The 27,315-nt window shown below is 39.1% G+C and overlaps 1 protein-coding gene across 1 annotated transcript in view; it reads left to right on the top strand.

The window, feature by feature from the left end:
* ATP10A (ATPase phospholipid transporting 10A (putative)) overlaps positions 1-27,315 on the top strand; it is a gene marked incomplete at both ends in the record, with an annotated part of 108,200 nt that overhangs the window by 18,729 nt on the left and 62,156 nt on the right. Inside the window, one exon of the mRNA XM_079544341.1 lies at positions 23,761-23,965. Coding sequence (XP_079400467.1) covers positions 23,761-23,965 — 205 coding nt within the window. The remainder of the gene's footprint in view (positions 1-23,760; positions 23,966-27,315) is intronic.

Below are 27,315 nucleotides of genomic sequence, written 5' to 3'. Positions count from 1 at the left end.
CTTCGTTTGAGCTGTTTGATGTTGGGCATGCAGTTCTATCACCAGCAAGCTGTCTGTCCCATCCATCCTCTGCTGGGAAGAGTTACACACCAGAAGTTCTCTTTTCCTGTTCCCATTTGCAGTGGAGAAGCCTCAGCAAGTAGCAGATGAGAGCCCTCACTATTGGACAGCAGATAACAGGTGAAATAAAAATGTTGTCTCACCATGAGAGTGTGCATGGTTTGCGTAAAGGCAAGCTTTGTACAACTTTTAGCTTCAATGTTACAGAGTTTGAGAAGGCACTGGAGCTGTTGAGCATGAGTTAATTACTGCTTTTCTGTTGTTTTACACAAGCCAGGGAGGTGTGTGTAACATGCTGAGAGCATCACTAAGCTTCTTGTCAACACCAAATCCCATGTTCTGTTGTTAGGACAAAATAGGATCTATTTTGTCAAAACTCCCATAGTTTTGTCAGTGCATCTGCAGTTTTTCTAAAAATCGTCATGCTTTGTTTCTCATTAGAGGGATTTTGCTCTTCTTATAAAGAAGTTAGGACACTTTTCAGCAAGCCAGAAACCCAGCCCATGTGAGCTCTAGGGCAAGAGAGCCCTATTATGTTACCACAGAACTCCTGGCTCATGGAGCCCTCCTTCCTGCTCACGCCTGCCACTTCTATAGCCAGCACGATGTGGAGCCTGGTGCATATGGAGTTCACTCAGATCCACTGCCAGGACAAGAAAATGGCTTGGGAAACCATCTTGCATGTTTTATGAATTATACTTAGGGGTTCTTAAATGAAGTGTGATACCAAAGTGCTATTTAAGGACATTTGTGATTAAAAAATTGAAATTTATGAACAGTGCAGACATCTTGCTGGGTAAAGCTTTGATGACACCACAGGGAACATTCTCCTGTGAGACACAGTGGCATTTTAAATGCTTATCCATTTTCAATCACATTGAGATCTCTACAAAATGAAAACCTCCATGAAATGGGTGAATATCTGAAAATTTTACATGTTTTTGGATGTCTGCTTGTTTTCCATGCTGTCTTCTGTAGTTCAACAGTTTTTTTTGTAGATACTGTCATTTTGAGCAGTACAAATATTTTGCTTTTCCCATTTATACTGAGAGAGATTACTTATATGTAGAGCTAGTAGAAATACGTTGTTTTGTGAAGAAATACAGAAACGAAAGTTTTTCATTTAGTGTGAAGTTTTCTCTTGATTCTTTTGGTAGTAGTAACGCATCTTGCCTCAATCCAAGCTTTCACTTTTTTCCTTCAAGGAACAAAACACGTTCTTCACTAGGGCTGTGGGGGAGGAAATAGAGGGCTATTGCAATTAAGGTCTGGATGTGATTGCTAGAACATAGCAGTGCTGGAGTGTTGCCTTCCCTGACTGACCATTTGCCTTAAACATTTTCTCCTTAAATGCACCCACCAGTAGTTTTCCACCTGCATCTACGAATTCCAAGAAATGCAGGAAGGTGTACCAGTAGGTTCTGTGAAAGGTAAAAACAAGCTTATTGTTAGTAGGTTTAAAAATGCTGGATCTGTACCTCACTAGAAAATACTTGCATATAAAAAGTTAAGATACATCTCGGGAATCTCTGCTGTCAGTTAGGCAAGGTGAAATGGTAAATTTTGAGATGCCTCATGTTTGAGACTGAAGTCTGCTTCACGCTGCAAGGCCTTTGAGACTGCTGCTTATTTGAACATATTTAGTTGAGCACTTCTGACCCATCTCAGCTAAGCTGTTGCTTCAACACCTTTTTGTGCAGTTTTGGAAGGGTAGAAATGTATGGAGTGGACGAAATCTAATTTAGTGCCCTGTGCTTGAAAGATGTGCTCAATCATCCTGCTATCACACTTTCTGCTCACACCCCACTGTTTATTGCCAGGACATGGGATGATGAACAAGACATTTTTTGGTATTTTTTCAGAGAGAGAAGCCGTTAGTTTATTCTATAAATACAACTGAGCAGACTTGTAGGAAGGGCTGTGTTTCATGTATTCTTAAAGAATAATGCTTCACATAGAAGGATCCTTACTCATTTTTTTCCAAATAGAACAGAAAGCTTATTTCCTCTAAAGAGTATTTAATTTCTTTCTCTTGGGGCAAAAAAAGGCACCAAACAACAAATAGAAAATGGAAATATTCCAGCTCTCTGTAAAAGTTCTGTTTTCACACTTTGCTTCAACCTCATTACAGCTTTTGAGGAATAACAGTGACAGTCAGACATTCCTCAGATGGAAAGTGCTTAGGGTGTGAGTTGCTGTAGAGAAGCACTATTTTCAGTTACAACATGGCAGGTGTTTTGAAAGAAAACTGCTCTAACCTTTCAGATTACGGAGGCATCCCAGTAATTCTAAGAATCACAGTCTACAAATGCCTAATTTCACTTCTACATTCTTAATTAAGAAAGCAAATAAAGATGCAATGGAGATTAATTTTAAAAGAGATTTTTGTGCAAATTAGCAGCCTACTCTTTCTGTTCTGTCACTAGAAACAGGAAGGACATTCACAGGCAATTTCAGGACATCTGTGCCTAGGCATGGTGCTGCTTGCATTGCTGGGCACTACAGGTTTAAAAACATATGGTTTGATCAAAGACTGAAAAATTTAAAGGTGTTGTATCATGGCAAGTAGCTCACAGTGGAAAATAACTGTTGTCTAATGATTATCATTACAGTTGTATAATGTTATCATTATGACACTGGGAACAAACTCTTGACTTCTTCAACAAGTTAGTATTTGATACACAAAGTTTTGTCTTACAGATTTCAATTGAAAGCAAATGCACCAAATCCCTTTTGACGTCATCCTGCTGCTACAATTGAGAATTTGCACATCATTTCCCATTTGAACTTTGTTTAGATTCAGTTCTCAGGCAGTGAATTTTGTTCTGTCCTCATCTCATCATACCTCTTATAAAACCTCACCTTGAGTAGCTGTTGACAAATTTTAATCAAGTCACTTCCCAAACTTCTCTTTCTTAATTAATTGAATTGACACCTGGTATAGAAACCCAGTATTATCCTTGTTCTCCAGGGTATAACACTAGCTCAAGAGCTGTTAGGATTTTCTCCTCCGTAGTTTTACATTATCTATTTAGTTTACCAAGCAAAGACCTTTATTTAAATGTCAGTCCATTCTTGACAACCCAAATTATCAAGAATTTCAAAAGAATCTAGAGTTTTCTCTCACTTCAGATTGATAGCACAAGTCCCCTTACTTTTAATGGATGCAAAATCAGTTCCCTCTTCTTGTGTGGTATGAGTGGAAGAATCAGAAGTAATGTGGGCTGCTAGAGAAAGTGAAATTAATTTTTTTTTTTTTTTTTTTAGACTCTATGTTACATATTCCTTTATTGCTCTAACACAGTGTTCTGTTTTTTCAGTACTTAATGAGGAATATATTTTGCCTTTAGTTTTCCTGCAGATCAGCTGTTGATACAAGCGGAGATCAGTGGTGTCAAACGTTGTGTGAGATGTTAAGCACATTATGAGAATCAAACCTATTCCCTGCCATTCTAGCAGAGGAGCTTAGGGGTTATTTCCAAGCCTTTTGCTTGGCAGAAATCTGATCATATCAGAGATCTTTTCTGCAGCACACGGAAATAACTGCAAAAAAGTTCAGTGGCTTCAATGATTTGGGATAAAGCACAGGGACTTTCCTGAAAGAAAAAAATGGCAAATTTTTAAAGCAGACTGCTTTGTTCTTAAAAAAAAAAAAAAAAATCACCTTTAAGGGGCTGATAGAGACTAAAAACATGTGTAAATTTGATTAGTTTGATGTCTAGGGTGTTTTTTTCCTGCTTACTCTTTTTAGCTGGTGAGAAGAAAAAAAGAAATCAGTGTTTTCTTACAAGCATACCCCAGATTGATCACAGATAAATTAAAGACCTTTGATGTAGCCAGCAAAGCATACTTAGTAACTTAATAACAAATATAGCTGTTCTTGAAAAAAACTTCTCTGGCGTACACTGAAATTTCATGTTTATTTTTCTCCCCTTTCTTGAATAATAAGAAAAAATGTTTTTATTCTTTTTTTTTTTTAGGAATATTTCCTCAAGCTGATTGTTTTGCTTCAGCTAAACATGCACTTTATAGCAGAAAGGATAAACAAGTATAGCTTTGTACTTGGTCCAGACTAAGAGACTCTGCATTCAAAATTCTTGCCATAAACTCTGCTTAAAACTTAATCTGACTTAATGTTTCTGCTGCTTTTGCTTTTTCTTCATGTAAGTCTTATGACTACTAAGCAGATGTGCTCTTCCATCTGCCAACAGTAGGAAATATATGGAGGCTAAGACGTTCTTTTGTTCATCCTGAAACTAAAAGGTGAAATAACAACTTCCCATTCCTTAGGTTGTCGTTAGCTTTTCTTCATTAGATGGAGGGGCTGTGAATTATAGCAACGCTCAGGGCTGAGCTCCTATGTCCACTCTTAACTGCATATGACTGTGCTTTCATACTGCCAGTACTCCACATATTCAAAATGAGGACACGTGCTTAGGCACCCAAATGACTGAGGTGTCAGTTCCTCACTGAGCTCACTGGGGATGGAAACTTGCCTGATAGTTGAAGCACAGGGCCATGCAGAGTGCAATAGAGTGTCAGAGACTTTGTGTTCAACAACTATTTGTATTATTTCATGGCTGACATGAAGCTGGCTTCTGATGCCCTGTCCCTACTGCCTGCCAAATAGCTTCATTCCTGACAACATCAGACTCTGCCCAAAAGTACCTACATTATCAGTCTAATCTGTTACTATGAGAAGGATGCCCTAGATTAGCTTTCTTAGATACTTATATGTTGCTTTCTTTCCAAACTTAGTTTTTCGTGGCCACTTTTATACCTGCTTGTTCTTGTTAAGGTTCTTCACTCGTGGTTAAACTGCCGTTCTTTCCCCTCATGTTTGCCCTCAAGGAAGTAATTGAGCCATTCTCTAGGTCGGAGGCCAAGAAAACCAAGCAGAGGTAGACAGAAATGAATTTTTCTTTAATTAATTTGAGATCATTTGTAAAGCAAGAGATTCTTGATGGACACAAAACGATATTTTTTCCAAAATTTAGTCACCGAAAACACTAAAGGTCTTCTTCATTCTAAATTAAAACACTCTTAGATTCTAACATCATTAGGTAGTAACAGATTGAAACAAAAATTATTTTAAAACAGTGAATCATCAAATTTCTGAAAATGCTCTCACTGCCTTGACTTGATTGCATTGTTCAGAGCTTGGCTCTTGAAGGAGAAATCCTCTCTAAGTTCCTAATAAATTTCTTGAAAATTATCAGTTGTTTTTGAAAATGCAGAGTCCTTGTTTCCAGTGATAAGTTCCATTAGTATATAACTGCCTTTGTTTGTAGTTTGTTCCAGTATTGTTTTTTGTTGGGGAAATATCTTTGAATAAATGTGTGTTGTACCTGACTCTTAACAATAGGTGGGTCTATTAAAATTTGGAAGCCTGAGGGTTGGTTTTTTTTTTCCTGTTCTTTCAGTCTTTCCTTTTTTTTTTTATCCCTTGAAGCTATCTAGCAGATTTCTTTCAAGGCTAAGTCCAGAATTCCTTATGGGAGACATATAAACCTAATATTAGTTTGCAAAGAGTAAATATTTATCCAGGGAGATGGAGATGACTTATTTAAAGACTGACCTAATTTATTATTTAGGAAAACCACCTTTCTGTATCCACCCTGCAGCCAAGAATTGTCCTTCTTTTTCCTAGGGAATATTATAGTTTAAGAAATGAACCACATAACCCAGAATATACTGGCAGGGGCAGTCTCCTAAAATGGAAGTATTCATTAAACTCGTTTTTCCTTCTAGCGGGTCATTGTGAAGGTACTGCAGCACATTAGGAACAAAACTGGATCACTGAAAGGTCAGAGCTCTCAGAGACAGCACCCCAGTCAGGTTTGGGTTTGTACCAGCAGTTTCACAGGATAATAGACATCTTCACTCAGCAATTCCGTTCAGCACCTTGTTTTAAAGCTGCTTGTCAAGTGTGCTCCCAGAAGAACAAGTCTTAGAAAGTGGAGGGGCCAGAGGTTGTTTTTGTTTTCCCATTTCATCCCTGATTAAAGTAAGACACTGGATGAGGCAGGAGATTAGAAACATAGAGTTTATAGAGTCTAGTCTAGAGTTTCTAGAGTTTCTTATTTTGTCTTATTTGAGGATATTTTTTTTCTTTGCATCCTGTCCAGAGTAGTAGCAGTAAGGAATGTTTTGTATTTGCTGACAGCAGTTCAAATGTCAGGTAGTTCATGGTCCTAATTTAGTGTGCAGTGGACAGACCACCACAATTATTGTCAACTGTGATGCTTACTTTGCTGAAAGGACTTGAAGAGGTTTGGACAAAGAGCTACTTTACTCCTGTAGAAGCATCCTCTCTGAAACAGAGCAGGGGACAGCACGCAATGTGGTTACACATCCTGTTCTCGCTGCAGCCAAGCACTGCGTGTGTGGGTACCTCCAGGACCATCTTCCACCCCTCAACCGCTCAGCACAACTGCTAGCTCACTTCTTAGCTCAGTTCAGTCAAAGTGGTACAGATAAGCTTCAGCACTTCTAAGAGCGAGATTTGGGGGTTTTTGATTATTTTTGGTTTTAACTGATCTGACCTAAGAAGCTACCACACCAGCCATTGTGCCAGCAATCAGTCACGTATCACAGGAAAGCGTTGGCGTGCAGTCTGTGGTGAGTTAGGGATGGTAACCATTGCCCTTGGCCCAGCAGTGCTCAGAAAAGAGGTTGCTGCAATATATTCCTAGAGCAATGCAAGAAAATCATTAAATAAGGCCTGTGCTGGGCTACTGCTTGGGATGAATCACCAGGCTCTCAAGCCATTCCCTTCCTTGAGCGTGAATAAAATACAGGTACAAGTTTCTGTTAGCTTGAATTCTGCTGCTTGAATTTCCCGTAGTCCCATAGTCTGTGTTGGTGTAGTTGCTGCACAAATGTAAAACACTTGATGGGTTTTCATTCTGCTATTTCTGCCTGTGTCTCCTTGTACTATACTAAATATGCTTTCCTTCTTTCACATAACAGCTCGCAGTATTTGTGAATTTATCACATCTTTTACAGAATGCACTGTGTAACCTAGTTATTTTTATATTTCCTCAGAAAGCTCTTTTTTTTTTTCTTTTTTTTTTTGGTTCTCTGAACTCTGCCCAATTCTCATCCCTTTCATTCCACTGCTGAGGTCCCTGGCTATAATTCAAACTGCAGAGAGGTAAGAGGAGTAGATGTTCCTACGAGATGATGGGATCATCTGTGTTTAGCTACAAGTTGTACTGACTTTCAACTGTTGCATTTCGTGGAAGTGTTGTTATCCAGACCCTACTACTCTAAGGCACATGCTTCAGTGTGTTCACAGGTCCTAATCTCTGTGTCATTTAGACTTACGAATTGACCAGAGGATATCTCAGCCTTTTTCCATCCATACTGTACAAACCAGGCGTTGAGTTTAGTAGCTGTCTTCATTTCTTTTTGCTACACATAATTTCCAGTGAGTTTTCAGAAGGTTTCCTCAGCACGGCTTACAGAGGTAAGAAGTGTTGTACTTAACCGGAGGATCTTGTGTCTTTCCCACAAGCACCAAAAATGGAATTTTTCTCTGAAATAAGGAGCTGTATAAATAGCTCTCAGAACATAGGCTACTGCTAATAAAACCATCCATTTTATTTAACATAACTATGCCTGCGTGATAAAGCAAACAGGAAATAACTTACCTCAGTAGAACTATTCTATAGGTGTTTGGTATGTCTGTTTTGCCATGGTGCCAGCTGCACAGCTGTGATGGTGGCTGAAACTGGAGTTAATCAAGCACTCCTCTGTGACTACCTCTATGTACTTCTTACACTGTCATTCTATTATTAACCCACGTCAACAACCCTTCGAGTAATTTATAAGCCATATAACACTGCTTTTTGTACCTGATACCATTACAAGTAACTTTTCCAGAAAGCTTTCATGAAGTACTGGATTGATGACTGCACTTATAGTCATACTATCTTTTCCTCATGCCTACAAGGTTTTGGAAAGGTAAGCACATTTGAAATTATGTCCTTGCAGGTGTTTTTCTGTAACTGTTTATTGTCAGACAGGCCAGCCAAAAATCTGCAGTTGTGATCAAAGGGAATTTTGACACATAACTCTTTGAGGCGTGTGATTCTTTGCAGTTGTTATTCCTTCTGGTACTTCAGATATTCTTCACCTTAAAAATACAAATGCAACTTTTGAAACTAGTATTATCAAATTCTTCTTTAAACTTGGAGGAAAAAAAAAGTTGAGAGCTCTGAGTATAACCATATAGTAGTGCCCTGTTACGCTTGGGAACAAAATTCAGGCTCACACTTTGTCATTCTGTTGTTTCAGTTAAGAAACCACCGTAACAGTCCACATCTTTCCATAAACTTCAGAGCTGCTCATAAACCACAATAGAATATTTTTTAATATGAATTTGGCTAACTGCTGTTCAGTAATAACCTGGTAAGATCAGTAGTTTTATTCACAGTCACTCCTCACAGCAGAGACATACACAGTGATGTTAAAAAGTTATTTACTTTGGGCGTGGAGTTGAATAAGGCACGTAGGCAGTTAAAGTAGCAATGGTCCCCAGAAAGCTATGTCTTTTCTCATTTTTCCCCTAAGCTGTTTTAGAAAAGTATAAAAGCATTAGGCATTATCACTGAACTGCAGACTGGCCTTTAGATTTGACTGATGTCTTACATTTGCTCAAGGCCATTGATTAATGTTGAAGAAACACCTTCCTCTAATTTCTGATCTGTGTTACTCATCCTCCCACACTTAGACCTAGAATTATTAGTGATACTTACTAGACGATACTCTGTCTTCTGTGAAATACTGACATCCTGCACATCCTGAGTCCTTAAGAGAATTCCCATTTGAAAGCAGGATGATGGAAACATTATTAAAATTTCCCGACTATTTTGAGATAGGGAGACTTGGGGAGAATATGAAAACCAACCACCAATTTCTGCGTATTTCTTAAAAGTGAGATTATGTCATTTTAAAATACTTTATTTCATTGCCTTACGATCTGGAAATTTTATTGTTCTCTTACTGCTTCATACTTGTCCCCTGTTTGTTTTCTCTGGATTTCAAAGGATGGTGTCATTGACCCTGTGCCAAACGCAACTTGCCTTGGCTTAGGCTGACTGGTCGGCTTGAACCAGCAGCCTTTCATGACCTTCACACTTAGCTTCTGTATGAGTTGTAGCTGGTGAATTGATGGAATTTGGCTAAGCCTCAGGAACTGTCAGTGTCCAGGACTGCCCGGCTACCACACCCATAGTGAAACCCACATTTCATTCTGAAGCTGTCTAGTGTGTGCTAGCTCAAATAAATAAAAGTCATCTTATTTGATAGGGATTAAGTCTGATCTAGTCTTCCGTGGCTTGAAATATCATGCAGTGTTTTCCTGGGGAAATTATGAAGCCAGCATCTGCGTCCAGCTCAATACTGGAGAGCTTCCGCAGGAGTTGACAGCAGAGAGCTCTGCTTAGTTCAGTGTTGAAAATTGTTAGAGTTCAGAGTACTCAGTTTATGGCAAATTTTGAGGGCAAAAAGCATGTTTTATTTCATACTAGCTATAAATCTTAGAAATATCTCATTAAAAGGCACTTATCAGTATATACATGTGCAAATATGAAGTACTTCCACTGAAATAGTTGGGGGCATGCTGGATTCCTTCCTGCCCATTCTGTGCCATGTTTCACCTACCTCTGTGCTAAGGATTGAAGGAGACAAAATGACTGCAGGGTCTGGGTGAACCAGTTAGATAAAATTTACTCTTCTAAGAAATAGGAGCCTGTTGATAACCAATGCTAATCAGAAAATCCCAGCATATGGATGTTAAATTTTTTTTGTGAGAAATCATTCTATCTTTTCCCTCAGTCTCATCATTAGTGATTTATTACAAGTTTTAAGAAATTTAAATTAATTCTAAACCAGTGCAAGAAAAATATAGGTATACAGTTTCTGTGCAGAAACACAGATGTAATGTTTCCCGGATGAGCTGATGTGGAAGCAGTGTGATTGATAAGAAGGTATAATAGAATATGTCGTACCTGCAAAAATGTAATTGGTTCCTTTAGTTTTACACGCCATTAAAGGTGCAGAAATCAAGAGTTGTACGTCTCTTAATGCTGTACCAAGTAAACTAAGGTTGGCTTTGAAAGCTTCAAGAACGTATGTAGCGTGTTTCAACTGTAATGTTTAAGTGTTTTATGGAGAAGTGAGATGGTGGGAAATATTCTGTCCTAGAGCAGAAAACATCTTTCCATTTGATAACTTAATTCCAGTAATTGTTATTTCACTTACAGAACCACAGAATCACAGAATCACCAAGGTTGGAAAAGACCTTCAAGATCATCCAGTCCAACTATCCACCTATCTCCAATAGTACTCACTAAACCATGTCCCTCAACACAAAATCCAAACTTAGAGTAATTCCTCTTGTTCACTGATGTGTTTGGCTGTCAGAAGTTTGCAAAATTAAGTGAAATAGTCACTTTGTTTTCCTTAAAATGTCTTGTACCTCCCAGTCACCTCATTTCCCTCATATGTCAGTTTACATTCATACTTAATAATTTATTTATTTTTCTAAAATCCCATTAGTAAATACCACCTTGGTTTTGAAGAGACAGGAAAATTAATAGCATCCCGAAGTAGATTAAAAAAAAAGAAGAAGCACTGCACCTTGCCTTATGAAAATTTATTCCTACTCCTTTTAAGTTTCTAATTTTTGCGGTTATGTGTGGGAGGATGTATGTGATTATTACTGATATCAATATCAGTCAGTGTAGAACTGACTTTGTGCATTGCCCCTCAGGTGCTCCCGTGGTTTCAGGTTACTGCAAAGGCAGGTAAAATAAGATTCAACAGTGCTTTCTCTGATATGACTCTAAATTCACCTAATATATTGCCATTTCTACTAGATATATTGTCATAAAACCACTTGAATTAATGTTGAGATTCAGATGTTATGAAATACTGAAAAATGTCTTTGTATAATGCAGATATATTATTGCTAGGATTTGCAAAGGCACTTTCTGAAGCACCCGGGCATCCAAAAGCTTCACAAGGCTCTCAAAAAGATGGATCCTTATACCAATCAGAGCAGGAACAAGCATCTCTCCACCTGTAGTTACTTCTTTATTGGTGTGTTTAATCAAGGGGAGACTGGGGTTCTATTCCGAAGTCAGCTTTCCAATTTTGAGGCAAGGCAGTGTTTCCTGCAGGAGTCTTCTGTGGTGCTGCCTCAGGTTAAGGCTAATGTGTTAGAAAGAAAAGACCAGCAGGTTGCCACCTGCAGTAGAGTAGTGGACAGACAGTAGCACAGGTTTTGGAAACCTGATTTCTGAGAACAACGCTCTTTTCTCCTACTGTTTGACAGTCTCCAGAGCATAAATATTCACATTATTTTTATTTCATACTGAACTGTATGTGACAGATTTTATCCATCACAGAGCACAGAACATTTCATTTATTTTGAGAATGAAACAGTTTGAATTGTTTAGAGGCATGCTCTGTAGTCCGAGAAGGGCTTTGGGGCTGCTCACACTGCCTGTTCAGATTACAATACTGTCACCATTTCTGCTTTGTCCTGTTTAAAAAGATGTAGGAAAACGATGCTTGTACATAGTGTTTTCAAACAAGGTTTTGGGCTAGTAGCAATTTTTATTCCTCATCTTAAACAAAAAATGATTACTGATGTCTTCCTGCACTCCATAAAACATTCTGCTTGTTTTCCTGCAGCGTTAATGGATATGAGTTTAAAAATGCTAAGGGAACATATTTGTTTGGATTACATTAAAAATTATAATATTTGGTTTAACCCTGAAGAATTGCATCTGAAGAATTTAACCCTGAAGAATTGCATCTTTCTTGCATCACTCTCTTGCTGTAATGCTAATAATCAACTAGCAGAGTAGATTAGGGTTCTGGAGGTTGTGGTGTTAAAAGTTTTTGTCTCTGCAGAACAACCAAGCCAAAAGCATCACCCAAGCTGCTGGCATGCTGAGCAGTGTGTTCTATGTTGGAAGGCCTGGACTAAATTTGTCACCTGATGACATGAGCAGCTCTTGACATGTTTGTAGAAAAAATTCACTGTTTTGCAGAGTCAGAAGATTGTTTTCAGAATCTGTAGCTTACCTTTACACAACAGCTTGGTCAAAATTAGTGCCTGCACATAAAAGATTGTTTTTCTTAGTTGAATCAAGTCTGTTTCATTTGAAGGGAAATTGCAAACCGTAAGTTTCAGTTTTAGGAATTTTACAGGCTCGAGTGCCTTCCTCTTAGTTAACTTCACAGGCATGGAAGGAAGTGGAATCCATTCAATGTCTGGAAATGTTTTATAGCTACAAGAATCATAAAAGAAGGCATGTAACAACTCATGGGATGCCAACAAGAAATATCACCACCTACACAGATGTTGTAAAAGCTAGATAAGGAGGAGAAGGGTGCTTTGGTGAGGATTTACCTTTCAACTGGATGAAGTGAATAGGAACCATTGGGTTCAAAGCCATTAATCACTGAGGACAGAGGAGGAAAGTGACTGTGGCAATATGGGTGTGAAAGGGACTAGATTGTCTTAATAAGAACTTAGCATTAGGGAGGGAAAGAAAGGCACATGTTTCAGGTCTGGTGGTTTGTTGTGTTTTTTGGTGTTTTTTTTTTTTATGAGACGTAGTGAAAATTCATCCTCAGTTATGAGCTTGACTACAAGAGATGAAAATGACGATGTGCAAGGGAGAGAGAGAAAAGTCTGCACAGAAGCTTGCAGAATGGGATTTTGAATGTGTTGAAATTAAGCCAGTTTGAAGATGTGTACTCTCTATAAATCTGTGATTCACATTTTTTAACCTTTTTATGTTTCTTGTAGACTTGTTGGAAACAGGTTCAGGGCAGAAAATTCTTTTCTTAGGTCTGCAAGTTTTATCTGGAAGACTAGGTGGATTTAGTTTGGAATAGTACATTGAGAGATTGAAGTTGGTTTTAAAACTGTTTTCTTCCTTTTCTCTAAATTAGCTTCTGCAGATAGGTTGTAGCACACTTTGGTTTTAGTACCTGCTAGGCTGTTGCTTTTTTTGAGGAGAGCAGGGTGGCCTGCCACCTGCAGAGGTGTTTCAGATCTCACAAGCTCTTTTACTTGTTTTTTTTTTTCTCCTCCCATAATTCAAACCCTTCCAACAAATAGTCCCTTTGTAATTTCTTGCTCTGATCTCAGTTTCTGGGATTGCCAGAAGTAGAGCTGTTTGCAGACAGTCCCTTTCTTTTTTTGGCTGCAGTGAAGATCTTGAAGTTTTATTTTTTTTCTGTGGTATTGAATTTCAATGATAGAAGATATCAATGCAAACAACAGAAAAAAAATTCCTTTTGGATTTTGGCCAGAAAGGATGCTTTTCCAGCTCACTTCAGACATACATTCAAGTACATTGCTGAATCAGGGCCAGGTTTTTTAGCCTATTTTGTAGACTTCAGTGAATGGTAAGTGGAAATCATATAAGAATAATATTTGCAAACAGATTGTTAGTAATTACCAAAGAAGACTGTACTTGAAAAGATATCTCTTTCTAGTAAAGTAAAAAGAACCAAAACACACTATTTATTCCTGCTAGTTGGCCTGCTTACATTTTAAAGAAGCAAAATACAAGTCTTCAATTAACTAAAAAGGAATTTCATGTCTATTTCTTTATAACAGCACAATAGTGAAGAAAAATTTATATTTGTGTGTCCACATTTTTGCTGAAATATGTACAAATATATTCAAACTTGGCAACCAACATGCTCTTGACAGTAGTGAGTCTATAACAGCTTCAGTGATTCCTTAAAACTGTGGATAATGATTATGGAAAGGCATACTTTGTTGTGTAAACACTATGTCTAGTAAACTAATAAAACCAGGCTATCAAAATCTATATTGATGGCATGTTATACTTTATAAATTGCTCTTTGTACTGATGATGGTTCAGTAGTTACAGACAAGTGGCAAAGATGACTTGCTTTCCTGCAGCCCTGTGATTACAGAGTCTTTGAATATCTGTGTTAACAGGTTGAGATGTATGGTAGGTGACTGTACCTCACAATTCCACTGTACTGATTGTAATTCATAGTCCTTTTGATTGTACGTCATTGGGACAGAAAGAGAATGCTCTTATTTCTGGGAAAGTAAATTATTCTAGCTTAGAACTTCAAGTGTATTCACTGTCTGTTTCCAGTAAGCTTGGAATATTAATGAGATGCTGGCTGACTTCAGGGAGGCGGCAGGTTGTGTGAAAGCACGAGGTCAAGTTGACACTGAAAGCACTGAATGAATTTTCATCCTGAATGCTTTACGTACCAACAGCAATCAAGTTTTATGTGAACTATTCAAATGTTACTGAGAGCATCTTGCATTTCCTCTGTCAGTAGAATTTTGCATTTTGTGGTTCTCACTTCTTCAGTATGGGTCTCTATTTCTTATTTTCATCAAGAATTTTGAATATAAAATTTGCATCCATAGACAGACTTGTTTTGACTCAAACCTTCAAAGATTCACATCGCTACAAATGATTTGCGTCTTCTAGTTCTTCTCTGATAGGAGTGAGGAACGCTTTTGTAGTCTTTGAATTTCTGTAGAAGTGAAACAGTCTTGTAAAAGGATTGACATGTCTGAATTCAAATTGCATCAGGGCTTAGAGCACCACAAATAGAGGCTTATCACTCCCCACTTTCAGCTTGATGCAGGATTCAACCCAGTGCATTTGCTCAGTCACGAACTCTAAGAAACCTGCTCAGGTCCCAGTTCAGAGGTAGCTGTACTAATCTTTTAGAAAGCATTCTTGGGGAACACCTTCTGACTATTTTAGACAAGAATTTCGGAGATTTTCATACATTTACTTTGTTACAAGAACAATGTGGTAATACAAACATCTGAAGTATGTAGCTTGAGGTTGTTCCTTGTGTTTGTATTCTTGTGTTATTGAGGCTCGTGGTGATTCAGACAGGTAGGGAACCACATAATCTGCAAGAGCAGCTCAGTATGGAGAAACTGTAATGTAGGATAAGACACTGAGTTTAAAACTTCAGCTGTGCTTTTCAGATCAGCCTGAAGGACTAGTGAAGGCCTGTTCCACTGCCAGCTGCACAAAAGAATAAGCACTCTTCTGATTTGTTATGCTTTTTAATGCTCTTTCACTCTTGAGGACATGGTAGAGCTGGAAATAGATGTTTATACTTCAAAGCAGAGTCTCCCCAGGAATGTACACTGCTGTTGCTTCTGGCAAAGCAGTGTTGTAGGTGTAGGTTAAAGATTTCAGACAGTTCTTTCACTTTGGCTACCAGTATAAGCGCTAGTGAGAGCAAGTCAGCAACCTCCAGCTCTTCAGCGTCTGGCTTAGTTACTGGAGTAGTGACGTCTCTTCTGGGAAGTCTCATTGCTCTTGTGTTTAAGAAACTGCATGGAGAAATATCAACAAAGAAGAGTTAATAATAGTAAGTACTAAAAAAGGCTTTGAATAAAAAGATCTTTATGTTCATATTTCAGGGCCTTAGCTGACTCTTTTCCATCTCCAGATCAGGAAGAAACTATTGAGAACACATTTATGTCAGAATTACTTACCTCCTTTCTGCTATGCAGTAGCTGGCTAGGAAAACGTAGTGTGATGGGGTGTGAGCAGTGGCTCGGAAGTGAAATGTTATCTCACCTCACTGGGAATCTGCATTATGGCATAGGGCAGGCAATTGTCATACCAGTGAGAGGGCTCTAAGGGAATGCGGCACTCATCAAGAAGAGTTTACAGGATGCTACAATGGTACACATTTTGGCAAACATTTGAGTATTTTAAGGCCTCTTTTATTCACAATTAGACATTCAAGATAAAGTCACTATCTGCACTGCTACCTTTCTTCTATCACTGTCACAGAAGCATAGAGATATATCTAGTTTGCTTTGCATGATAGCCAGTAAGCATCTGTGACTGTCGAGTAAAACTGTCCACTTTATTCTACCCACCTGGGAGAGTTTTCTTTAGGCATCAGACTGATTAGACATGGAGTTGAGCCATGGCTTTATCTAGCAAAGCACCTTGATTCTCCTTTGGACCAGTGTAGGTAAACAGAGGCATGCTTGAGTTAAAGGTTTCAAGGTTTTTGCAAACTCCCTTCAATGCATCTCTGACAAAGAGGAAAGTAATTATTGGGTAACTCTAGAGTTAAATAAAGTTCTTATGAACTTAGACATGAGTACAATGAAACATGGTTCAAATATCCTTGCAAACCCAAATGTTTTATTTAGTTTCACATCTCAGTTTCAGAGTAGAAAGAAATGTTAAAACATTCTGCAAAAATGCAGCATCCAACTTTATTTTCTTCTATAAGATTCTTCCAGTAATACAGCCAACGTGTTTTTTTCCGCTTGCTATTATCAGTTCTTTAAAGTGTTAACTTCTATGTGACACTGCAAGTAACAATGCCTTATGTATGGATTAAATCTAATTTCTAGAATTGCAGCCGAAGAGACACCCTGGGACCTGCTGAGATCTCAAATGGTATTCAGATAGGTAAATATGTTTCCTGTCCTCAACCTGAAATGTAGATTGTCTGAATGAGAACAGGTGAGAACATCCAGATGAATGCCGTAGACAGATGTAAGACAGACCTGTAATGACAGATAGACAGAACAGAAATGGAAGGAAAAAGTAAAACTTAATAATTTTTAGGAGGAACTGGAAATGAAGAACGAAGTCTTATACTTCAGTTTGAGATGTTGGTTTTGCTTGTTAACATAAATATAAATGTGACAAATTATTAATATTCTTTGTAACAATTTTTTGTTAACTTAAAATAGTAGTTGAACTCTATTGACTTCTAGAGTATGCTTTTGTGCAGTGATCAGATAACGTGAGCTTTAAAGAAGTGCTTGTATGGCATAGTTATAAGGAGAAAAATTGTCTCCATAACTGAGTGTCAGTCAACAACTCCATCAGGTCTGTGTATGTAATTAGCAGGAAATGCCTTTCCTGATTAAAAATGGTTTATGCGAACAGTTTAGCTAAAACTGTTGCATTTAGGAAGCACGTTTCTTTTTGAGTTCTCAACTAATGACCTTGTGAGTGTATGTAGTGAGCATATGAATGCATTTCTGTGAGTTGGGTCATGTAGTCCTGAGATCAGGTCAGGCAGGGGTGTGGAACTAGAGGAGTGAGAAGGAAAAAAATTCCATGGAAGTGTCTGAATCTGTTAAAGAATGGGATTTCCCTCATCACCTGCAGAGCCATGCTATATTTACCTTTGAAGATATACTGTTAAGCCAGTATATCAAACTCTCACACAGAATTGCAAACTGATTACACTGGGAAAATACCAAGGTGAAGGCTTTAGTCCACCAAATTTATGCACCTGGTTTGCTCATAAATTTTAGGCAATCAGATAGTTTTCCTAAGCATCTCTACGCTATTAGCTATCAGTTAATTGTAAAAACTCAGCACCTAAGATCTCCTTTGGAAGAACTTGTGCTTTAATTGCTTTCGAAGCAGATGCAGACAGAAGTGGGCATCGTGAAGTAGCTGTAATTTGAATGGCTCCCCCTCAGGCAAAGTATTGTTTCTCTTTCCATGTTTGCACAGCAACAGGCTGTGTTGAATCTTTTTGCAGTTACTTGGAGCCGTGACGTAAATATTCAAAGTTAACATCTGTGATGGTCCTAAAATTCAAGATGAAAACCATACCTGGCTATGGGCCCACTGCTGAGGTGGGCAGTGCCTTCTGCATCTTTTTTTTTTTTTTTTTTTTTTTTTTTGCTCTAGATACCAGTAAGTGATGCTGACAAGCGCAATGGTTGTGTTTGGTAGTAAAACAAAACACAGTCCTAAGAAAAAAACAGACCAGCACTTGTTGCACTGCTGTGCTCCAAAAAGAAGGCCTCATGTATCGAACTATCCAAAGTTTTGTGGCTTTGGTATAGAGGATACTGGCTCATAGGTGTTAATAAATGTAGAACTGGATGCAAACTGAATAAGTCTAGGCAGATCTGCCATTTCTTCCAACTCTTTGTAGGATATCAGTGTAGAAAGTCTCAGTATTAACCACTGCCTACCCATCCTGCTAAGAATAAGAAGTTGGCAGTCTTCTTTCCCACTGTGTCTCCTAATTGGAAGAATAATACAAAGTTACTAGCATTCTGGCAGGAAAAGTAGGAGTGGTGGAAATCATGCCACTTTGGGAAAAAAAGAAACAAAAAACAACTAGGTATTTCTCCAAAACAGTCCTGAGATTTTTTCAGATCAATTCTAGAAGGCATTTTCTTATTTCTTCAGTTTGTGTGAAGTTTCATTACATTGTCTGCCTTTATACTTTGTGTTGTTATCGCAACAACAAGGTTCTTGGCTGAAAAATCATTTTTTCCGGGTAGCAAATGTTTCATTATGGCTAACAATAGTAGGGTTTCTTTCAACATGAGGTATAATGGAGATAACTCTGCCAAGAGTAATTCAGTGATTACTTCCACATTCTAAACCTGAAACACTGAGGTTTCCATAATTTGACTTGGAACAGAAAACTTAGCGTTTTTCAGAAAGTGTGAATTTATTTAAAGGCACCTTTATGCCTCATTACATTGCTACACATACACATTTGCTTCTAGCATCTTGATAATGCAAAAAAATGATATTTGAATTCCATGAAAACAAGAAAACTTTTCAGTGCTCTTAAGGTAATATGAATGTTAAGAGATCTATTTAGAAACATCAGTCATGGAGAGATTTTGTTCTTTTCAGCATTTCTCAAGAACATTCTGTTAATCTGTTTTGTCTGATTAATATCAGATTTGGAGCCTCTTCATGATTTATTTTCAGAGAAACAGATGTTATCGTTTGTGGTGGAATGAAGGCATATTCTGGGCATTATGTAACCTGCCTTAGCATTAACTTACATGTTTTTTCTTCATTCTGCCACAACATTGTAATTGTACTCAAATGATTCTCAACATGTTTCCATAGGCATTTGGCATGTTCAGGCCTTGTTTAATATATGCTTTGGTCTCTGGTTATAACAACAATTTTCATAAATGTATTTCAGTGTTGTCCACCATTTCTGCTTCTGTAGCCTTTGCAGAATTACACATAATCTCAGTTTACCACTGTAGTGTTAATGGAGTACTATGGACTCTCCACATCTACAGTAGAATCAGGCAGAGAGGTAGAGAGTTGAAAATTAGGGCTCCGGCACAGGCAATGGGGGAAAATTCTGTGAGCATGTGGAAGAACTGTTTACAAACAGCTGAATAATAGTCTCCCTAAAGATAGTTTTGCCTGCTCTAGAACTCCTGTGCTTGCATTACAGTATGAGGTTTCCTAGCTTTGTTTTTAATACTGAAATTGCTGCTGTGCTTGGGTCCTGCCAGTTATCCTCAGGTTTATTAATTAGCTTGTTCCTAACTGGAAGCCTTGTCCTGGCATTGTAGCCAACTGACTTGAACATGTTCTAACTCACTGGGGTCAGAGATGTGCATGATGCTTTCTTTAGTTCATCCCCTCTCTTTCAGCCTCCAGAAATGGAAAGGGAGGACTTGGCTAACATCAACAACTCCGAAGAATGCCTTGTACACAGCTCTTTGACCTGTCTCTTGTAGAGGGCTTTTCCTCTTCTACAGAATAGATTTATTGCTGTGTTTCTCTTAAAGCCTTCTGGTTCAATGGTCAACATAATCTGGCAGGGAAGGCAAAGGATGCTGATTGCTTTTGAAGTAGGGACAATAGTTACTTCAAAAGCAGGTCAGCGGATGGGCTTGGACTGGGAAATGTTCCATTTGGATGCTTTGAGAGTCTTAGAAGCTTCTAGACTGCAGTCTCACCCTGAGTAGGGAGTAGTATGTTGGGTAGGCCAGATGGAGCACAGCACCCCCAAGCAAAACAAGAAGATATCCCCTGCCTTTTGCTAAATGTCTTTGACAAGCTTTGCTGAAATTAGTAGAGGAACCTAGATTGGGATTAAGTGTTACAAGTTCCCTGATCATTCACTTAGAACAAATTTACATCAGCAATTCACACCCATTAACTGTAATTTTTGTCATTGGAGAAGTATAGGAAGCAAGAAGAGATTCCCTTGTAGTTCCGTATTGTCAGTTTAAGGTATAAAATTTCTAGCATATAGGCCTTGCACCAGAACAACAGATTACAACTTCATGGCCTTCACATTTCATAATGAGACTTGCTTGTGATAGCTTCACCAGGCTTTTTTTTTCAAAGAGAGAGAGAGAGAGAGAGAAAGACATATAAGATTCCTGCTAAATTTTGTGCATGCAGGGTTCATTACCTCCCTTTAAGTGTGGCGTTGCCACACTAGAACAGTTAAAACCTATTCAAAAAAGGCAAACAATTATTTAAATATTCAGCCAGAGATATTTTACAGTCTTTAGCTTTTTATAGACATAAACTGATGTTTATATGCCCAGAAGAGTAAAATTATTGGTATGATCTTTATCAGCATGTGCTAAAAACCAGAAGAGGGAACAGCATGATTTAAGGAAAACAAGAAGTATTGTTTGAGCCTTTGGATCTTAAAGATTATTTTTTTGCCTATAAATTTAAAATTTGAGTAATATTTTGTTGGTTTTTTGTCTGTTTTGTTTTTCTGTTAACCAAAGCCACTCTCAAATTTGGCCCAAACCTGCAGGCAGTTCTGCTTCAAAGCAGAATGTTGTCCAAATACACGCAGTAAGCAGACTAACACAAATTTTTAAATAGCAATTAGAATCATTTTCTCTATGTTCACATGACTGAAGTTGTAAATTTTCCCCTGCATATTTGAAAGCAGATATGCTGGAATATTTGCCCTTCGTTGTTGCAAAAGAGCATTAACCTCCAAAGGAGTCTAACTGCTGCCAGGACTATGTTTGCTGCTGACTAACAGTATTGATGTCCATACAGCTGAGCCAGCTGACTTGTTAGCCATCCATCTCTAGCTTTCAGTCAATGTCTACCAGTAAAGATGTGCTCAGAAAAGTAAAAGCACTGGCAAGGAAGGAGAAGGAGGGTTCAAGTGACTAAGGGTTTACATCCACAGCTGTACAGTTGATCCTATTTTGCATGCAAATGTGTTGCTGAAGATTAGGCTGGGGTCAGGAAGCTAGACATTTCTAGTATGTGAGCCCCATGGAATGCATTACCTACCTGTCTGAAATTGGGCAGAGCTGTCTGAAATTAATAGTTCATCACAGTGATTTAACTAGAGAGTAAAAGCAGTATCTTTTGCAGAATGGCAGTAGTCCGTGACAGTGTATTGTTGTGGAAGAGTTTCATCTACCTCTCCTGGCTTGAAAGACAAAAGTTAGTATTTCTGACCTCTTCCTGTCTTTCACCGTGGCTTGCCACTTTGGTTTCTTGCTGCATCACCCCTGGGTTTGTTATAGATACTAAAATATATCTTCTGGCTTGTTATACGTGAGAGCAGGTAGAACTAGAGCAGTTTGCTGCTAGTTTCTGGCCTACACATCCAGCCTAGGACTGTCTTCTAGTCCTGTGTTCTGCCAGAGTTTCCTGAGCACTTTCACAACATATTCCAGGAGATTGGATGACATCCATTTACACTTGCCAAAAGCTTTTGTCAAGGTGTTCTGTGTGAGCAGCATGGAAACCCTGCAGTAGAGCTGTGGAGGACTGGTGCTGACCATACAGTAGCCAGAGAATCAGGACCAAGCCACGAGAACTGGCAGGATCCCAGATTAGTAGATTCACACATATGTGTTTGAAACATCAACTTATCAGCTGGGTAGTCATAGCAGGAAAGACAGCAAGATTTTCAGATGTAGGATATTAAAGACTAGAGAGACAGAAAGGCCTTTCAGAAGGAACAGATAGATGGATAGACAGGACCTTGCCAGGAAAAGTTGTGCAGGCTGTTGGATAAGCAACAAATATCCATGTTACTGCATTATGCTGATGTTCTTCTGTTCTAGTGCATAGAGTGCCTGTTCTTGTCCCTCTTTTGGGCTTGGTCACAGTGTCATAAATGCCTTCAGATGCAGGGAGTGGATCTTCATGATCTGATATTCCTTTTCAGCCTTGAATTTTAAACTGCTAACTTCTTCCAAGCTTGGCCATGACCACGAAAAGCTCTGCTGAAGCACCTGCTTAAATGTCATTTGCTCTGAATTTGAGAACTATAAAAATACACTTGAAGGAAACACCAAAGACGTAACAATGCTCGTATGTCTATACATGAGGAGCGTGTTTAATTCAGCTTTTCTGTCACTGCAGGCTGATGTAAGGTGAGTCATCATGAAAGGGCCCCTTCTATCTAAACCTCCACCACTGAAGATAGTATTGTAGTGTACTTTGTAGAGAATATTCATAGTTACAATTCACATTCTGTAATAAGACCAGTTACCAGTTAAGGACTGGGTAAGAGCAGACCTGTCTGAAGAGGGTTAAGAAGTCATTTTCCTTGCACGCAGGTAGTTCATCCACTGATGGCCCCTGTTAACAGAGCTGCATCAAGTGCAGCACTGGAGGCCACCTGATTCCTGTGCCTCTCCAGGATGTATGCAGGAGGTCTTGCATTCATTTATCTTAGTGGAACCATGCTCCTGTATCCTACCACAGAGTATGGAGTTGTTGCGGTTGCCAAGCGTGTGAGAGATGAGGAAATGCTGAAATAGCAATGCTTTTCTAGCAAGTTAAGTCAAATAAAAGTTGTCCTTATAGCACTGCAGCCAACTCAAATGTCTGCACTGCTACTCTCTACTTGCATCTGAACATCATCACCCAGTTCGTAAAAATAATCAAGGATCAACGGCCACATGTGTAGTGATTTAGAGTTACAGGGTGCACAGCCAGTGAACACTTCAGATCCATTGTGTGGTGAGTTGAACTGCCTTATGACATGCTGGGTTTCAGTGCAGCTCCTGCTCCTTAGCAGAAAAAGTGAAACACTTGTTTCAGCCTGAGTGTGGAGAGAATGGGTAATATCTCTAGCTAGTACATACATTACTGCCCTCATTATATTCTCATGCTTTACACTTAACTCGTCTTACTACTTTCCAGACTTTGAAATAGAAAGCATAGCCATCGTTTTTGTTCCTTACTTTATAAAATGGATGTTAGGAAAAGGCAGTGAGGAAGTTCTGGGAAATAAAACCTGATCTGATTCATCCTTGTTGCTCTGCCTGACATGTTACCATTCTGGGTAAACAGATGAATAAAAGCATATAAAGATTCTAATTCCAGGAATGCCAGTGAAAGCATGATGAGGATGAATTAGGCATGGCATCACTATCACAGATCCAGAGTAACAACTTTAGCAGGACTTCCACGCTTGTTCTTAGTTACAAGTCTATTCACGTTACTACTGAAAGTAATGTATTTCTAAATAATGTACTTAAAAGAATATAAAATAGTAATCTCGTTATCAGAATCCTGTTCTGCCTGTGCTATTGAAGAAACCTGGCTCCAGTGTCACATTACACGTGCTTGGAATTCTAAGTTTACTGACAAATATTGGAAGTTTCTTTCAGTAACAGATTTGTGTCTCTTTTGTCTGGGCCTTAAAGAACAACTGGTTTTCTTAAAGGATGTGGAAACTCTGACCTGGGGCTGAATTGGTGAGAAGTTGCCTCCTGCAGCCTGCATGACATTATCCTAGCATAATGTGAGCACAGCTATGGACCTTCCACTTAATTCCTGTTACAGATCAAATTGGGTCATATCTGGGGTCCTCCAGCCTACGTCTATTTTGTGTATGTTGTGTTAATCTCTCTTTTTTTTTTCCCCCCAGGACCGAGAAGAAATATATAAGCAGATACTGGAAAGAAGTGAAAATTGGAGACTTTGTTCAGCTTCGCTGTAATGAAATCATACCTGCTGACATCTTGCTGCTCTCTTCAAGTGATCCTGATGGGCTGTGCCATATAGAAACAGCTAACCTGGATGGTGAAACTAACTTAAAACAAAGACAGGTGGTGAGGAGGTTTTTAGAGCTGGTAAGTCATTGTTCTTAACTCTCATATAAGATAACAGTTTGCTTCAAATGAGGGAACTGTTCACCAGTCCACTTCACAAAAGCCAAATCTGCTTGTTGTACTAGTGCTAATGAGTTAGTGTTATGGTTGTCATTAAAACACCAGAACGTGCCAACAGTTGACTTCATAATACTATAAGTTTTTCCTTAAATTTGAATAGGAATTATTTGGGGCAATTGTGTGCGGTTGGAAAATGTTGAGGGGTTTTGCTGCTTTTATTCTAGCTGATTTTTGAAAACATATTTTAACTGCCCAGTGAGAAGATACTTAAATATAAACAGCTACTTTTCCCGCCTGCAGTCAGAAATTCAATTAGGAATTTTGCCTAAAACTCTGTGTTGCAGAATATCCCTCCAGCAGTTGGAGTATTAAAACTTGAAAAATTTAAAGGGGCAGAATGCATGCATTCTAGAGGTTTGTGTGCTGAAAATCTGTTTTACTGCTCTCTCTCTTACTTATCTCTTCCCAGCAGCATTGTTTTAAAGCAAAACAAAATCCAGGAGATCAGTTACTATCAGCAGAATGAGAGGAAATTGCCTGAAGTTTTACTTAACAATCTTACTGAAATCGTATTTATTTGTATGCCCTCCTCTCCTGACAGCTAACCCCAATTTCCTGTATTTTGGGTGTGGGAAAAAAACAAACCAAAACAAAAAAAAAACAAACCAAAACAACAAAAAAATCTTACTTATTTTACAGAATTCAGCTACATATTTTTCCTAATAGTTGTTCACATTTGAAGAATGCAAACTGTGGCAGCTTCTGCCATTAAAAGGCCATCAAAGGTAACTACAGAAGCCTATAGCTATACTGAGGTATATCAATGTTAAAGAAATCCAACCAATAGGATAAACATCAATATGCCTTCCAAGTAACTGTTTATGATAGATATGGCCCTTCTGTGAATAGCATGTAAAAATGTGAGATAAACATTTGTTTAATATTAAGTGAATTCCATGTAGAACACAGACGTCCCCTGTGAGCTACCACCATGACAAGAAGCTTAATCAGCTACAGGCCAAATGTCTCAAAAATTCTAGTTGTTCCAAAGAGGCTAATTAAATTGCTTCTCAAAAGTCTTATCCTGTTCCCACTGAGAGGAAATTTCTCCCAGTGGGTAGAGCTCCAGGGAGGAACTTAGATTATATGTGCCAGTTCTCTGCCAACACAGACACCCAGTATGACCTTAGGCAAATGATGTAGGACAAAAACTATAGATTGCATATAGGAATGCTTTCATATTATTAGGTACAGCTAGAAGTGAACGACATATCCCAGCTCTCTCGCAAAGGAAGGCCAATAATGGTACCAGCTGCCCCATTCCTCCACAGCAGATGGTTGAATTTTCATGATTCAATACCTGACACACAGCAGGAGATGCTGCTAAGCACAGTGAAAAGAACCGATGTATCCAAGTACAGTGAATCACCAGACTGCTGCCCAGAGGAATCCCTTTTGCTGGACTAGGATCTGCAGCTTCCCTGGCAACAGCCATTGTTTGGCACTAGGACTGTAATACCTGAGGATATACTTGTCAACTTTATAAACTCCCCTACTTCTGGGAGTAGTGACCTCCTTAATGTGTGCCTGAGCCTTTGAGCTGTGGAGTCACCCTTCTGTCACTACCCTGCAAACAAATATATGCATTAACTGATCTTCGTTAATAATCTGAACAATGGGGTTGAATGCACTCTCAGAAAACAGGGGTGGCTGATTCACTGGAAGGTCGTGCTGCTGTCCAGAGGGACCTGAAAAGACTGAAGGAGTGGGCTGACAGGAACCTTATGAAGTCCAACAATGAGAAGGGTGAAGTCTTTAACCTGAGAAGGAACAACCCCATACACCACTCCGTGCTGGGGGCTGGGACCCAGTGCTCAAGCTAGACATGAGCCAGCAGGGCTCTTTCACAGTAGGGGTGGTCCACAGCTTCCTGGGCTGCATGAGGAAGAGTCAGCATCAGCAGGCTGAGGGAGTGGGACAACTCTGGGCTCTGTGCAAACAGGCATGGACATATGGAACCTAGTCCGAGTTATTAAAGGAATGGAGCATCTATCATACAAGGGAAGGCTTAGAGCACTGGGATTGTTTAGCTCAGAGAAGAGGATGCTCAGGGGGGATCTCATCAATACCTGAAGGGAGGATGCATTGAAGACAGAGATGGGCTGTTTTCAGAGGTGACTAGTGCCAGGAGAAGAGGCAGTGGGCAAAAACTGGCACACAGGAGGTTCCCACTGAACACCATACAGCACTGTGCTGTGTGGACGATGGATCCCTCACAAAGGCTGCCCAGAGGTTGTGGAGTCTCCTCCTCTGAAATCTCCAAAAGCCACCTGGACATGGGCCTAGGGACCTTGCTCTGGATGGCCCTGCTTGAGCAGGGGTTGAAGTATGTGGCCTCCAGAGGTCTCTTTCCACCTCAGCCATCCATGATTTGGTGATTCTGTAATACAGCTTTAGTAGGAAAACTGAAGGAAAACTGGAAAGGACTATCCCAGCAATCTCCTGTTTTTCACACCCAGTGAGGTTTAAGTTGCTGATCTCCAGACTAGGCAGCTGAAGACTTTTAATTTGGATTCTGTATAGTTCTACAAGACCCATGGTCTTTAGACTCTGTTTAGAAGTGAATGGTTGTGTCATTTTCTCTTCAGTTTAAAATTTATTAGAGACTGAATTAGGCCCCACTGGGGAAGAAAGATGAGGAAAGAATGCCCACCAGTCACAGCTAGGTTATGTGCCAGGCAGCTCAGTCACGGTATTTGTGGCATGGCTTATTCAGCTTACCCTGCTCTACTGAATAGCATCAGAGCAGACATTTTGAAGAAATCAGTTACTGTGTGGGTACTTGTAGTCAGCTTCATAAACAACTGACACTCTTTGCATTTCCATCCTATTCTCCTTCAGTATCTTAGTTCCCTGTAGTGTCAGCTGGTTATGGGACTTTTCCATCCCAAAGCTGTGTTACCAGATGTGTGGATAAATAATTTCTTGAAATAATTTTTAGGTCATTAGATGTCTAGCTATAGTAGCGGTAGGGTCCATAATAATTTGTGAGGGGTTAAACTGGCATCAGTGACAGAAAGCTCATTCATTTCAATGAAAGCGCTCCTGGGCCCCAAGAAGTCAAGTATTGAAAGAGAGCTTGTGAGAAAACCACACGTGACTAACACTCCTGTCCTAAAATAGCTGAGAAAGCAGGAAATATCCAAGCCCTGGTTTGTGTGTCAGCTAAGTTGTAGGCAAAGTGCACACCTGCAAGTTCCAAGTCCTCAGTGGCTGCAGCATCACAGAGCTTCACTGTAGCAGTGTCACGT

This window comes from Tetrao urogallus (genome assembly GCF_951394365.1).
Source record: "Tetrao urogallus genome assembly, chromosome: 1".
Lineage (NCBI taxonomy): Eukaryota > Metazoa > Chordata > Aves > Galliformes > Phasianidae > Tetrao > Tetrao urogallus.
This window is presented reverse-complemented; position numbering and strand designations above follow the sequence as displayed.